Here is a 14,949-nt window from a genome sequence, read left to right as displayed (position 1 = left end):
TAAAATGGCATTTTTGTCATTTAATTGTTTTGGGAAATTACGTGAAAAAGTGTTGGTCTGGGCTATGGAGGGTTAGACTGCACTGAGGAATTGGAACATTCATTTTAAATGTATTTCTCCTCAGTTCTGTTATTAAGAGGTTTCATTTGGGTAATTATTTGTAAAGCATTTTCTTAGTGAGGACCTCATTCTAACAATCTAGTGTCTCTCTCTCTCTCTCTCTCTCTCTCTCTCTCTCTCTCTCTGTCTCAACATTCCCCTGTTTTCCACCCTCCTCTCCCCTCTCACCCGACAGGTCGAGGCAGATGGCCTCCCTTCTTGAGTCTGGTCCTGTGTTTGATGTTATGTCAATGATATAATATTATGAGATAATATATGTTATTTGGTGCTATACAAAAATATCAAATTGATATATCTCTTTAAATCTTAAGTGATCGGCTCAAATTTTCAAAGAGAATATCACATGAACAAGTACATGTCTATGAACTCACAGCTGAGTCTGTAGTCACTGTCAGAGAATTAGAGTTTTGTCTTTTTTCTTTTTTAGGCGGTTGGGTTGTTATCGCGAGGAACTCTGAAGCTCAAGAGGTGAGGCTAAGCAAGAGTGTTTTTGAAGAATCCTGAAATGATCTATTCCACAGTGAAAACGTTGAACTTTACTTTGTAAAATATCTTAATCTATAGAGTAAATATATTTGATATTCAGTATGTAGGTAGTCAGAGAGGTCCTGAACACAGGCACATCAGCCTCTCGGTTAACTTCTTGAGTAAATTGTTTTTATAGTACTTTGAACTATCATGAAATGATCTATTCCACAGTGAAAATGTTGGACTTTACTTTGAAAAATATCTTAATCTAAACAGTAAATATGTTTGATATTCATGTACATAGGTAGTCAGAGGGTCCTGAACACAGGCATATCAGTCTCTCTATGAAATTATTGAGCAAAGTATTTTTACAGTACTTTGAAATATCCAGGAATTAACTGATTTGATTCTACACATGTTGGACTTTACTTTGAAAAATCTCCAAATCTTTACAGTAAAATTTTTTAATATTCAGTATGTAGGTAGTCAGAGAAGTCCCGAACACAGGCATATCAGTTTCTCTCTGAACTTATTGAGCAAAGTATTTTTACACTACTTTGAAGTATCCTGAAATGATCTATTCCACAGTGAAAATGTTGGACTTTACTTTGAAAAATCTCTTAAACTATACAGCAAAAATGTTTGATGTTCAGTATGTAGGTAGTCAGAGAGGTCCTGAACACAGGCATATCAGTCTATCTCTGGAATTATTGAGCAAAGTATTTTTATAGTAATTTGAAATATCCAGAAATGAACTGATTCGATTGTACACATGTTGGACTTTACTTGGTATTTTGTAAAATCTCTAAATTGATACAGTCAAAATGCTTTTAATAAAAATGACATGTGAGACGATATATACTTCTTGTGAATATAATCCAATCCATTTAATTTTATATTATGCATTTTGTATATGCTCCATGTCAACAGTTTATTTTGAAAAAACGCTTTGGATGCGTGGACCATAATTGTCAGTATATGCGCGCAGTAGAATTTCTGTGTCGGCTGATTTGACCACAGAGACGCGAGTGTCGGCTGGCTTGACCGCAGTAAGGAGAGAGGGAGAGAGAGAGAGAGAGCGAGAAGGGGGGCGTGTGCAGGCTTTTATGGCTGAGCAGGGAGACACACGACATGTATGATCCATGTGATGGTATCATGCGTGTGTTTTGTAAATCCAGCCGGCAGCTTTGGGACTGAGCAGCGGTGACGGTTCGCATCTGTCGCCGCTGGAATCCCGATTCCAGCACCTGGACAGCTCCTGGTCGTGAATCTCCACCTCCTCCTCTTCCTCCTCTTCATCCTCCTCCTCCTCCTCCTCTTCTTATTTTTAACATCGGGCACATGGAGTCCCTGCTGTGACTGTGGTGGAGGGGAAAGCCCCGCATGCACATCCCTCCGAAGATGTCGTTCTCTCCGTGATTCGGTGACAAGCCCCGTGTTCTCCGCTGAAGGATGCTGCTTCCAGTCCGGAGTAGGGGTCTTCATCGTGCGCTGTCTTCTGAAGGGAGATACGGGAGCTCGGCCGACGCAGATTTGAGGGGGATCGCAGCCTACACACAGCAAGATCCCAGCCTCCCTCCTCCTCATCATCATCATCATCATCACCACCATCCTCATCATCAACAGCGGCGAGGAGCGAGATATAACCATCATCTCTGCGAGGGCAAAGGAGTCACGACAACACTTTATACAATGTAGAGCAATAAAACGCCAAAAGGTTAGTGTGTGTTTATCTCTTTACCAGGCAGGGGGCTGATTTCAAGCGCGCAGGGCAAGTTGGTGCATGTTTGGTGGTTTACAGAGAGCGTGTGGCCTCGGTGTGAGCACAGTGTGATGTTCATGGTGGATAATGATTACAAATGCATATTAGTGGAGGTGAATGCAGAGAGGCAGGAATCAGAGAAGGAGACCACGGTGTATTTATTTGTATTTTTTTTGGATTTAAATAGTAGTAAGGGATGCTTTGGGTGACAGCCACCTCTTCTAATGAAGCACTTTACTTACAGTGATGATGATGAGGATGATGATGATGAGGATGATGATGATGAGGATGATGATGACTTTTATTATTCAGACTGAGGGTCCAGATTATATACAACGCAACATCCATTAAAATGCATACCAAGGTGCAAAATAAGTAAGCAAGCTGTGACACCTCCAGCTGGTAGAACTCATAGGCTACTGACATTAAATCAAGTCTGTAAACACTTTGCTGTGCGGAGACTTGCATCCAGTGAGACACACTCAGCATCCACCTTGTCCTTCTGTCCTCCCCCACAGTGATTTCTCACAGTAGTAATTTGTGAATCTGTTTTTCTCTCTGACTTTCTGTCTGATGACCAGATCAAATGTTTTTTCTTTGGGTGCTGAGGAGAAACAGTATCGCTCGGCCCTTGAAGGACCCGGGCTGATTTATCCTGAGTGGCAATTAATCTGCTCGTGCTTCACTACATTACTCTGCTGTGGCTGCTGACTCCTCGCCTTCCCCGTGTGTGGGTCCGCAGGTTTCCACTTCCTCAAATGAGTCAAATGTTCTGTAATGCAATGCAGCCATCTCCCGTTGACAGCTGATGTCAGTGTCACGTTTACATCGGAGAACTGGGGGCTTGTGTGTTTCTGTACACAAAGGGGATGCTTCATGCAGAAGCAGTGGCTTGATGTGTGCTCGTGGCTCTCCTGTCCGCACATGTCATGTCTGCTCCTTGCAAAGCAGCTGGAGTGGGCTTTAACCGAACAGACTTGGACATAAATGGCTCTCTATCCCGTGGCACAAAGAGCGGAGCGTCCTGCTGCACTTGCTATGCACGAGGTGTGATGTTCCTCGGCCCCTGATTCACAGAGCGGAGCGTATATTGGAGGAGATTTAAAATCCACTACAGTTTAGTGCTCCCCAGGAAAGTATTTGAATGGAGCTGAAGTGAGGACAGGGCGCCTTTGAGGGATGTACAAGAAGTGATACTACACTGATAATTGTGCAGGTATTTGTGTTTTAAAACCCAACTGTAACTATATATTCTACAGTTTGGGGCTGGTAGTTCGTTCATGACCTTGGAAACAGCAGTTGGCAAATCAATTTCCAAATGAGATCTATTAGTAGAGCTTCCAATCATCTCTCATCCTCACTAGACAGATTATATCCTGTGATTTACTGCATTTATGTTCTTTCCCTGTTGTAATGACATTGCTCTGTTGTGTTTTCTGTAGGTGTGGTAGGAGCCAGGTCTCTGCAGTGGGGAAATCACATTTCACACTTGAGGTCACTTATTGTGGACGTCTATTTGCTGCAACAAGACCTCAACATGAGCAATTCCCAGTAAGTATACCACCCACCCGCCAGAGTCCTGTTAGAAACCACATTCAGGAGAGTGTGAAATCGGAAATATCTATTTATGAACGTCTTACGCAGAGGACACCTCGTCGTGGTTCAGGATATGACGATCAGAACGCGACCTCCATATTCTCCTTTACCTCCTGTGGATGACTTTGAACAGGGCTCAGTGGGGGGAAAGCGGAGCTCGGCCCGGCCTGGTCCGGCATCTCCGAGAATGAGAAAGCGGCCATCTCTAGTCCCCGTCGGCGTCTCTTAGCATTCAGGAGGGATGTTCACTTGTCATCTTCTCTTATTAATAATGACTCTGTGTGAGGTCCTCCAGACAGGCCCTGCATTCTGATGACAGCCAGGTTTGGGGCTAAGAGAAAGGGAAGAGGGAGGGAGCAGGGCAACCGAATGGAGTGGGAGGAGGTGGAGTAGAGCGGAGGGGGAGTGAGGGGTGCAGGCAAAATGGGTTCAGTCAGCTGCATCTACTGGTTAAAGGCACAGGGTGCTGCTGCTTCCCACCACCACAGATTCACCGGCCGGGCCTCGGAGCAGCCGATGGTTGCACTGGGTCTAAAATGTCTATCAGAGAGAGAGAACGTGTGGTTTTTAGTACAAAGGGCTGATTTAATGCTGCTGAACGCTGCTGAGACTCTGTGAAGTGACAGATGGGGAAAGTCTCATGCAGGGAAAGGTCTTTGGAGTTATTTTCACCCCTGCTCTCCCAGACTTGATGCAGCCCTAACCTCCCACCCACGTCTCTCTCTTTCTCTCTCTCTCTCTCTCTCTCTCTCTCTCTCTCTCTCTCTCTCTCTCTCTCTCTCTCTCCCCCTTTAAACAGAGAGAGGCAACGTGGAAAGATAGATGCTCAAACCCAACTAAATTCAATCAGCTTTTTCACATAGTTCAATGTAACACAGCCTTCCTGATGAAGCCCAGCTCTTATTATTCGCTCATGTGTGGAGCCATTTGTACGTTATTTATTTTTTTCTCATTCAGTGCACAAAGAGCAAACACCACACACCCGGAGGAGCCCACTGGCTTGGAAACAGGTCAGCTAACATGTAACTAACCTCGGAGTCACGTGATCCAGTTTCATGTTGCTCCTAATTCCTCGGCACGATGACTACAGAGAAATCCGCTGATTGGAAATCCGCTGCAAAAGGAACTATTATCTATGATAATGTCATCAATCAGATTTTTCTTGGAATTGAGAATTGCCTTTCTCTGTCTTATATTTGCACAATAGGTTTAAGCTGATTGCAGATTTTCTAGTCTACTAAGAGGCTTCAAATGCCATTCACTATATTTCCGTTACACAGTTTAAACTTATATCAAGATTATGTTGTGTCATGGAGTTTGAAGTAGTACTGAATCAGTTTGACTTTCAAAAATGTATCCCTGACTCCAATATATTTATCTATTGATGTCCTTTTCCAAATATGAATTGATCTTTAGAATATTACAATCGATCACTAAAGGTCTGTTAAAGAATGAATCTGTAATATTCAATTGTTTTCCTCAACATTTAAGAAAATTCATCAAAAAATAAAGAAAACAACACTCAACTGTGCATCAAGTGGGTGAAGCTGGAAGTATAGTGCCCATGACCGCAGTATTAGTAATTGCAATGGGTAACTTTCTAAAGATGAGATTGCCCTTGTGGTTTTCTGTTCTTTTAATTACTGTTAAGATTTACATCTCCAGGGGAAATGAATAGACATCGGGTTGAGTATGAAATTGCTATTTGACAGAACCACTCATTGTCCGAGTTGGTCACAAATAGATGCTGGCAGCTTGATTTGTAGACCAGTCAGCTGTAGTTGGGATGTCTTCGGAATATATCTTAATGTCTTAATGTTATTTTAGTCTTGCTAATTTGGGCGATATATGGATATTCTATGGATTCAAAGTTGGTTTCTCTCTTCACTGATGCAGTGGGTTTGTCAACATTTGTCAAAAAGGACCAATCCTACAAATGTGCAATCGTGTCAGGAGCTTGTGGCCGAGCTGCTGCTGGAAAATCTTGCCGGTGCCCATTTAAGCGATTTTGGCACATTGATCCCACTTCTCTGATGATATCAGAACAGTGAATTGCACCACAGAGTAGCCAAGTGTCCTTATATCCAAACTTAGTGGCTGAGTCGGAGCGGATGGGCTGCAGACAGCAGGACAGAAATACTGTGGCAGTGAGCTCTCGGAATGACAATGATACCCATGCCCTCTGCAAACCACAAGTTCATGCTGAGGCAGCACTTTAAACTCCAATGAAGTGACTGAAGCAGATAATCTATCGCTCTGAATCGGCGATTTACAATATGAAGCGACAGACATCAGTCAAACACTGTTTCACTTTGATAGAAAAGCTTTATCTTATCAATTTGCTCAGCTTCATATCAGAATTACATAACATGATGTTAATCAGAAGCTGTTGTTAATGTTTAATTTGATTAAACTTCTTATTAAGAGCTATTTGTCCATTGAAAGTTTACTCTACATATTTCTAAACTATAAGCAGACGACTCACTCCTGACAGAAACTTCAGCTTCGACCCTGGAAGTGAACAAATTCCCTTATGATGTCTCCTATGTCAGCATTTTAACCTCCTTCATGTGCACGGCTTTGTATTCACAGTAGAAAGATATAAATTAGTTTTTATACTTTCTGTCGAGTTCAGCAGTATTTGGCTTGAGTGGTATTTGAGTACTTTTCTCACAGAAGGCGGCAGAAAACTGGGGATGGGAATAGATTTCAAGGGAGATTCATTTCCGTCCAGATCTATGGAACCACTGAGTCCTGCCAAGAGGGACGTTCATATAGAAAATATATAAGTGAAAACATTCGGTCCCAGAAAATGTGTTGCTGAAGTGGATTGTCTCCGGGGAGGGTCACATCACCAAGGCACGATCTCAGCAGCCTATCATATTTTTATCTATCTATTGATCTCTGCGTGGTGATTTATGGGGATGTGATGTGGAAATGCAGGGGGAGTAACTATGGATTGCTGTTCCTTTGGAGAAGCCCAGACCTGGCATTTATTATATGCATAAAACACAGATTATAAATGTATAGTTACACATTCTACAAATTCATACATATTGTATCTTTAACCTTTACATATCCAACCAGAGTGGTACAGTATATAGCATAAACCTCCGCCAAGGCCCCGCATGAAACCACGTTTAAATAAACTAGATCCAGATTATTTCCTGAGAAATCAAAGAAAATGTTGAAAAATACCATATCTCATAACGTTAAAGAATCCTGGATCCACCCTCTATTCCAGCTAAGAAACAAACAAACAAAACAAACACAGATGAAAACATAACCTCCTTGGCATAGGTAAACTTGTCCTTTTTATGTAGTATAAAATGTAACAACAGTATGATTACTGTAACATGAGTCCTGAGGAGATGAACAGTCTTGAGAAGTTAGGGGACGACATTCTTAACATTTGGCTGTACCATAGGAACAATACCAAGCAAACTAAAAAGACACTGTTGGTGCCCTTTTGGGCTTCTTGGTCACCCTTAGCTCTTCCTCTGTATTAGTGTGAGATTACCCCCCCGGCAATGCACGCTCCCGGTAACCTTTTTGCTTCCTCGTGGCATTTGATAATACGGCATGTGCCCCTGAAAGGATCCCAGCCTGTAGCATGCCACTGGCTGTCCTTGCCTGAATCGCTGAAGGGTGCAGTGTGCAGATGTGAAGCCTCCGCTCCCCCCCCCCCCCGGGATGGCAATCGGCCACTCCGCCGGCCTCTGCACATAATGGCTCTCTGTGCTCTGTGATTGTCTGGAAACGTGAGTTTGATGCACTAAACAGTTTGTGTCTGTCACGTCCGATTAGCATCCTTGTTGCGGTTTGGACTGAGGTGCCAAGTCCACAGATAGCACTGGTGTGTGCAGCTGTGTGTTTGTGGCTAGCATGTTGATACACGGGCGTTTGACCCTCAAGCTGAACCACACATGGAGGGAGCAGGCCTGACAGGAGTTTACGTTGGATATTTTTCGCGTTCAGAAAGTATAGATTCACGACTTTCTGTTAGAAAAACAAATACCTTCCACGTCAGTCTATTAAACAGCCATTAGTCAAGAAGCAAGACAGGGAAAACAATGAGCTACTTTCCTTCCATGACCGCCCTCTTCCCAATCACATTCACCAGGGAGGTGGGTCTGCTCAGTGATCTCCCACTAACCGTTTCCTCCCACAGCTTCACCTCCAGCACACAGAGGTTGTAGAATTTACCAACCCAGTAGCTTTTGTTCCCTGGTATCTTGTAATCAATGCCTTCCTCCACCGTTAAGCATCGGGGTTATTGATGTCTCCACGCTGGGTGCACTGGGACGGCTGCCAAGCTGCGTGAGCCTCCTGTTCCAGGGTGACTTCTCCTTGTCCACTATTGGCTGAGGAGCTCGAATGGATCACTCGCACACACACACACACACACACACACACACCCCTGCATATTTAATTTTGAGGACCTCATTGGCAGATTGAACGACTCTTTGTCTGGTTCTGCCAAACATCGCCGTCCTCAGTTGAAATACTGTGGAGGAATAAAAAAGGGGTAAAAATAAACAGTAGATCATGAGATGATAATTATTATTAACAAATATAAATACTGTTTTGTTTTAGTATTCAGTCGGATAGAAACACTCTTAATTATCCTATTTTATTTATTCACTTTACTACTTCATTGAATGGCTCCCCTGATACAGTGAATTAATGTGCTATGCTTTAACAACAATCCAATCCAGGAGAGGAGCGATGGATGTTGAGATTAGAAGGTCACTTTATAACATGTCTGACTTGAGCGAAATGGATCGAGACTAATAGATTTTGACTTCCGCCAAGGAGGTTTGTTTGTAAGCAAGATTACACAAACAGTAAGGGACAGACTCCCACTAAACTTGGTGGAAGGATGCGATATGGGGTATAGGTCACTATTGGCAACTGGGTTAGCGTCGCCTAAATTTAAGAAAAACAGGTGCACAGTTTCAGTCCGATAATGGAAGCGGTTTGTAGTTAAAACCAGTATCTGTAATGTTTTAATCGATAAACTTTTAATCTGCGGGGCTTGTACGTTCTATAGTGGTTTGATTCGTACTGTGGAACACACTCTGCTCGTGAGAAATGTAGATCCACTTGTCACGACTCGCCAGATGAATCTGTCCTCATCGTAAGAGCCAGTAAACACTGGAAACAAAGAACTACCACCATGTTCGTGTTTTCATTCATCAGAAAAAAGCAGAGTCCCAGTTGTTATTTTGACACTTTGCTACCTGAAGCATTTTCAGCGTTCTCAACAGTTCACTTTGACCTCTTCCACATCTACATTGTGACTGTAATGTTGCTCTGTGTGTGTGTGTGTCATAGGGTTCCTCCACGGGCTGGAATCTCGGAGCTGGAGGTGATCTCCCAGCAGGTGGAGGAGGACAACCAGTGCATTGCCCCCGTCCAACTGGTCAGCTTCGGCTACAGGGACTTGCCTCTGGCCGCCCTGGACGTATCCCTCGCTGGATCACAGCTCATCTCGAACCCAGATGAAGAGGACAACAGAGACGGGTATGTCCATTTGCTCTCTGCTGGTGCTTGACAGTTTGACCACAGGCTGTAAAAAAACAAAACATAATTCATGATCCTGATTTTCATGAGTGGTTTGGTCGTCCTGAAACAACCTGAGTGTGTTCACTGTAGAGAAAGAGGCGTTGAATTTGGAATGTGAAGTTTAGGATTCTGTCCTGAAACAACATGAAACGTTACACTTTCATTTTGACGGTTTGAAGGGAATCAGAGATCTCACATTTTGAGGAAGCTGCGAACAAATTACATTTTGCGATTATCAATGAAATCTTTCTATGATTAAATTGTATACTAAGAAGCTGAAGGTGTAATGACGTATTGACTAATGTTGGCCCACACAGCTGCGAAGATACTGGAGATACGCTCCCTGAGACATTGTCTCTGCTTGTTGCTTGAAAGCGCTTCATCCATAATTAAGGCAGAATTGCAATTAGTACAATCTATAATCTACCCTGGCAGAGAATAGCTCTGCCGTCACTCTCTGCATTGCCCGTTATTGCACATGGTAATTACGCTTGACGTATTGAATCACCCTTCATTTTATATTAGAGTCCTGGAGTCGGGGGATATTTGCCGATGAATATATTAGTGTCACCGTTTTAAATGGACAATGTCTTATTTCAGTTCAATGACACAGCGATTTCTCACCGGCAGACAGGCTTCTGTTCACGGTGTCAACTTCTGGTGGAGTGTTGTTAGCGCCGTAGCTTTCTTGAAATGCCAGCGCCTTGCATCTTGTGTTCCTGACCACGAGGGCCGCTTGTCCTGGGTTTGTGTTGTTGTTCTCATCGCCCCACATTGGCCCAACACTCCCAGGACAGGACACACCCCTCCCAGAGCTCCCCTGTAGCCAGAGTCCATGGCTCTCCACTCAGGAAGCGTGACTCACAACCCTTTGGCTCGCTGAGATGCTGGAGTCCACACAGAGAGAGAGTCAACAAACAGCATAAGCTTAATTAGAGCATCCGGCATTTTGCCATCCGACCTGGTGTGTCAGCTTACCACGTCCGGCTGGACTTTACCTCGTGTGGCCCGGTCCGGCCGACGTCTCTGTGGGACAGAGTGCAGGGACAGATGGCTCCCGTCCCGAACACCCACTCTCTCATCCTACATCGCATTTTTTGTCAGTCTCCTGATCACAAAAAGGACCGAAGTAGCAATGTCACAGCAGAGGGCAGGATGTGACACCCTGGTGCCCTGGGATTTGGCATTGTGGAGTGAAAAAGTCCGTCATTGTCAAGATGTCTCGCAGATTTAAGTGGGGGTCACTGGTTCTGATCAGAAAAATGACATCTTTAAGAAAGAGTCCAGAAAGTGTCGAAATATTTAGCAGAGTAAAGAAAGCAGTTATCTCTTGGTTTATGTGAGTGTCACATTATTTCCAGAGCTTTTCAGATTAGAATTCCTGATTTTCCTGTCACAGACATCGTGAGACGCACCTGTCATCACAGTTTCATACCCACACGCTCGTCGCCTTAGACAAAAAAATCTGTTGTACGTCGTCACAGGTCCTTTGTGACTCATGTGTGTAGCATCAGAGGAATGACACAAAGGTGGGATGTGTTGTATGCAGCGAAAATAATTAGAGTAATCATCAGCAATCATCAGACCATCGCAGGCCGTAATGACAGATCAGTGAACTGACTGGTCTGTGTCGGCTCTGTAAAGCATTTTTCTCCTTGTTTTTGGAATGTGCCTTCACAGAGACTCCTCCACACACTGAAGGCTAATTTTAGCCCTTTTGTAAATGTGCAGAAGAATGTAAACCCACTTTCATCTCCTCCCTGCCGGTGTTGCAGTGGCTCTGTGCTTGGATTTTGCCGATTAGCAGGACGTCACGTTTTTCAGAAACTAATATGACTTGCATTCCAGAGACGCCAACATATCTGAGTCACGTTCTTGTCTAGATGCGATAACGTCCTGTGGTAGTAGATCCATGAGAAGGTGCATTCTGATATCAATTTGATAACAAAAATGTGGTTTGGAAAAACATTCATGTGAATGGAATCACTTTATTTCAAAGGTCAGAGAGGGAAAACAAAATGGCTCATTGCTTTTAAACCGATCCTACATATCTGATGATGAGGTTTGGTTTGGTTTGGTAAAGGCTGAGCAGTAGCATGCGCACCGGGGGAAGCACGTGTCTTGCACGGCAGCTTCTCGTGGCTCTTTAAGAGGAGACGTGGGCGATCATGTAGGAGGTGGATGTTCTTGCGGACTACAAGGGGCACACGCAGAACATGCAGATCCTGTGCAGTGGTGAGCTGGGTGGAAGTATTAATAGATTCCACCATCTTCCCACAGAAGTTGCTGGAAAGTCCAAGATGAGGGCGGTGTCTACGCAAATCCAAATTTATTCACAATTGTTGTCCCATTTGTGTTGGTGGGTTCTGTTTAAAAATCCAGCTTCTTCATCTCAGAGTATAAGATTTTTGTTTTGGGGAATTTAATGTCTTTATTTGACCATGTGAATGGAGACAGATGGGAAATATAATGAAAGAGAGCAGGTGACAAGTCAAGTCACTTCATACTTTTCCTTTTCTTATTCAACAATACTGTAGCAACCCATGCTTTAATAGGGAATAAACAGGTATTTAATAGGGATGTGTTTGTGTTTTCATCAGTGTTTCTTTGTTTGATATTTTGATTGCTGGCAGGATTTTGCACAATCTGCAGAAACAATGTCCAATTTGTTGAGAGGTAGAAACCATTAGATTTTTGTGTGGAACCAGGTCAGATTCCTCTTTCATCTATTGTTTAGTAAAAGGGATTGTTTCTTTCGCCTCCATTATTCTTAGATATATGTGATTGTCACTATCCATCCTCAACCAGAAGTGGAGCACATACTGTACCTCCATCAAGACCCAACGGTCCCGTTAAATCAGTCAAGCTGAACCACATTTCACACACTCATAGTTATCACTTATATTTTTCATGTGCCCGATCTTTTTCATCAAGATCCATCTATTGGTGAAAAGATCTCACAATGTTTAAAAAAAGTGATTTAAAAAAAGCCTTGATCCACCCATTTGTCCAGATTTGTCCCGATTTGATTGTTTTCCTTCTTAGCTCACGTCCCAGCCTTCCACCAAGTTTTGTGGAAGTCAGAAGTTCTTGTGTAACCCAGAAAAAGACAGGGACCAAAACATAACATTACTGATAGTAATTTCAGAATACTTACACATCTCAGGTGACTTTTTGGATAAGATAAGGAGGCAGTTAGTAACAGATAGAATCAAGTATGTGTTACCGGTTTTAACAATGATGCAGCAACTGGCTGGTGTGTCGAGATTGGTTTTGGTAGAACTCTTGGTGTCGGTCTGTAGACCCCAGGCTGCACATCCTGCACTTGTCATAGGTTATCATCCCCAGATCAGCCTGCTGTCCACAGCAGCACTAGCAGCATATGCCGCTGGTCTCTAGGGCCCAGACTGAAGAGGTGTGAGGCACTGCAGATATGACAGATGGTTCATATGGGTCAACCTGCCGCTTTGACTAGACGAGAGTGGAGGCGGAGCGGATCAAGAGCTAGGATGGACGGAGGAACGGAGCTGACAACCCTCGTCCATGCTTCCATTCAGAAAGCTGATGGCTACAGATCCCAGGGAGATGGCTTCATTTGATGAGTGTCATGTGTTGGATTAACCCTGCGACGTATTGCATGGTGACAGCCGCTGCTGATCCCATGTTTGCTCATATTTGGATCATATTAGAGAAGCGCAGGTCAGGTTAGATTGATTCCATCTCTCCATTCAGCGCTCAGGCCTCCCACAGTGAAATAAAGTTCTCCAGCCGCTTCTCGTTCCCCCCCCGGTGCATTAATACAGCAGCATGTCGCCCGGCACATAATCAAACCCGGGTGGAAATGCTCAAGGTTGAAGGAAGACGGAATAATTCGAAAAAATCTAGACTGCAGAATATATATGTGAAGGACCTTGCCAGACTGGAGTATGAATCTTGGCAGCAGCGATATGTCATGGGGATTTAGAAGCGGAGCCGTACTACACCTGTTCCGTGATGATGGATGTGTGAAAAAGAGAGCAGGATTTCTCCCCCCCCCCCCCCGTCTGACTCTATTTCAAACGCACAGAGAGGAACAGTCCTCTCCATCAAAGCGGCTCTCTGGCCTGGCACCATGCGACACAATGGATGACATTTGGGTGCCGGGTTTGAGGGTTTGTTAATATTCACAGACATGCAAAGTGCGAGATTGCTTTTTAGGCTGAGAGCGAGAGAGATCAAGTGTCCTGGTGAAAGCCCATTTATCAGGGACGGCTTGTCTGCTGCTTTGCACATGGAGCCCCATCCATCTCCATTTGCTTAGTATCTGTGGCCCAATTCCCTGTCGAAGACCTGCTCCGAATCTCCTCTGTTGGTTGTAAAGTGGCGTGCGATGCTCGGAGTGAAGGGATGACAGGCGATCGGGTTTGGAGACAAGTTGAACAGGGCGGTTGTACTGGGAAGCTGCATGCATTTTCATTCAAATGATTTGCAGCAGATACTAGGCCAATACTTCATTTTACTCTCATCGATTTCTCTTCATTTGATTTGTTAATTTCCCACAAAAATGTTAATTCCCCGGGTGTGAGGCTGTCGAAGATTAATGACAATGAGACATGTCGGCTCTACAAGGCATCATTTATTATCCAGGATAGCTTCACTTTATTCACCATATTTATTGCTTTGCTGGTGCCCCTCTCTCTGGGTTTCTTTTCTTTTTTTCTGCCCACGATAACAGATGACTTGCAGTGGTTATGGAGCGGCAGATTTAACCAGTTTGTTATTTTCATAGGAGGATGCCGAACGTGTGCTTTCTCAATAATCTTAACGCTATCAAGTAGAAAAAATGCCTCTTCGAGTTTACAAAGCAAGTTGGGGAGCGTTTGTATCATTGAACAGCCTGAATGGGTTGAAGTCCTCCCACCTTTGCAGCTCAGTCGCCTGCAGGCACACAGTCGTGGTCCATTTTCCCCGACTCGAACCTGCTGAGCTCAGCAGATTGTTGTGAATCGGCTGTAGTTTTACACTGGAGGGAGAACAGGGCCGCGTCTTCATCAGTGCAGAGAGAAAGTGAGAGGAAACAGAAAACCTTAGTCAAGTGCCATCATTATCAAAATACTGCAGGATTGTATCTGACACTGCCTCTTATACTATCAAAGAACAAATGGATCATGTAATCAGGTACATGTCACTAAATAGTCAATGAGATCCATGAGCTTTCTGATACTGGAAAAGAACATAGTCTGTCAAAATAATCCCCTTCATGTCAAATACATCATATTTTGAATAAAAATAATCTACAACAAGGCACCATTAGTGTGCCTAGATACACATAAGCTTTCTCAAGCTTTTCAAGTTATGGAAATGAAATGAATGGAAAAGACATTATGTCTATGCTCGGGGATGCAATGGTTAACACTGTCGACCCACAGAAAGGTCACGATTTGAATCCTGATTTG

At 43.7% G+C, this 14,949-nt stretch overlaps 1 protein-coding gene across 1 annotated transcript in view; it reads left to right on the top strand.

Moving 5' to 3' along the window:
* Positions 1–14,949, top strand: part of tmem266 (transmembrane protein 266) — a 29,856-nt gene that overhangs the window by 579 nt on the left and 14,328 nt on the right. The window contains exons 2-4 of the mRNA XM_053427228.1: positions 548–588; positions 3,793–3,901; positions 9,284–9,472. Coding sequence (XP_053283203.1) covers positions 3,888–3,901; positions 9,284–9,472 — 203 coding nt within the window. The 5' untranslated portion in view covers positions 548–588; positions 3,793–3,887. The remainder of the gene's footprint in view (positions 1–547; positions 589–3,792; positions 3,902–9,283; positions 9,473–14,949) is intronic.

The sequence above is a fragment of the Pleuronectes platessa genome, chromosome 7, assembly GCF_947347685.1.
Source record: "Pleuronectes platessa chromosome 7, fPlePla1.1, whole genome shotgun sequence".
Lineage (NCBI taxonomy): Eukaryota > Metazoa > Chordata > Actinopteri > Pleuronectiformes > Pleuronectidae > Pleuronectes > Pleuronectes platessa.
Note: the sequence above shows the minus strand (reverse complement) of the source record. Positions and strands in the feature narration are given on the sequence as shown.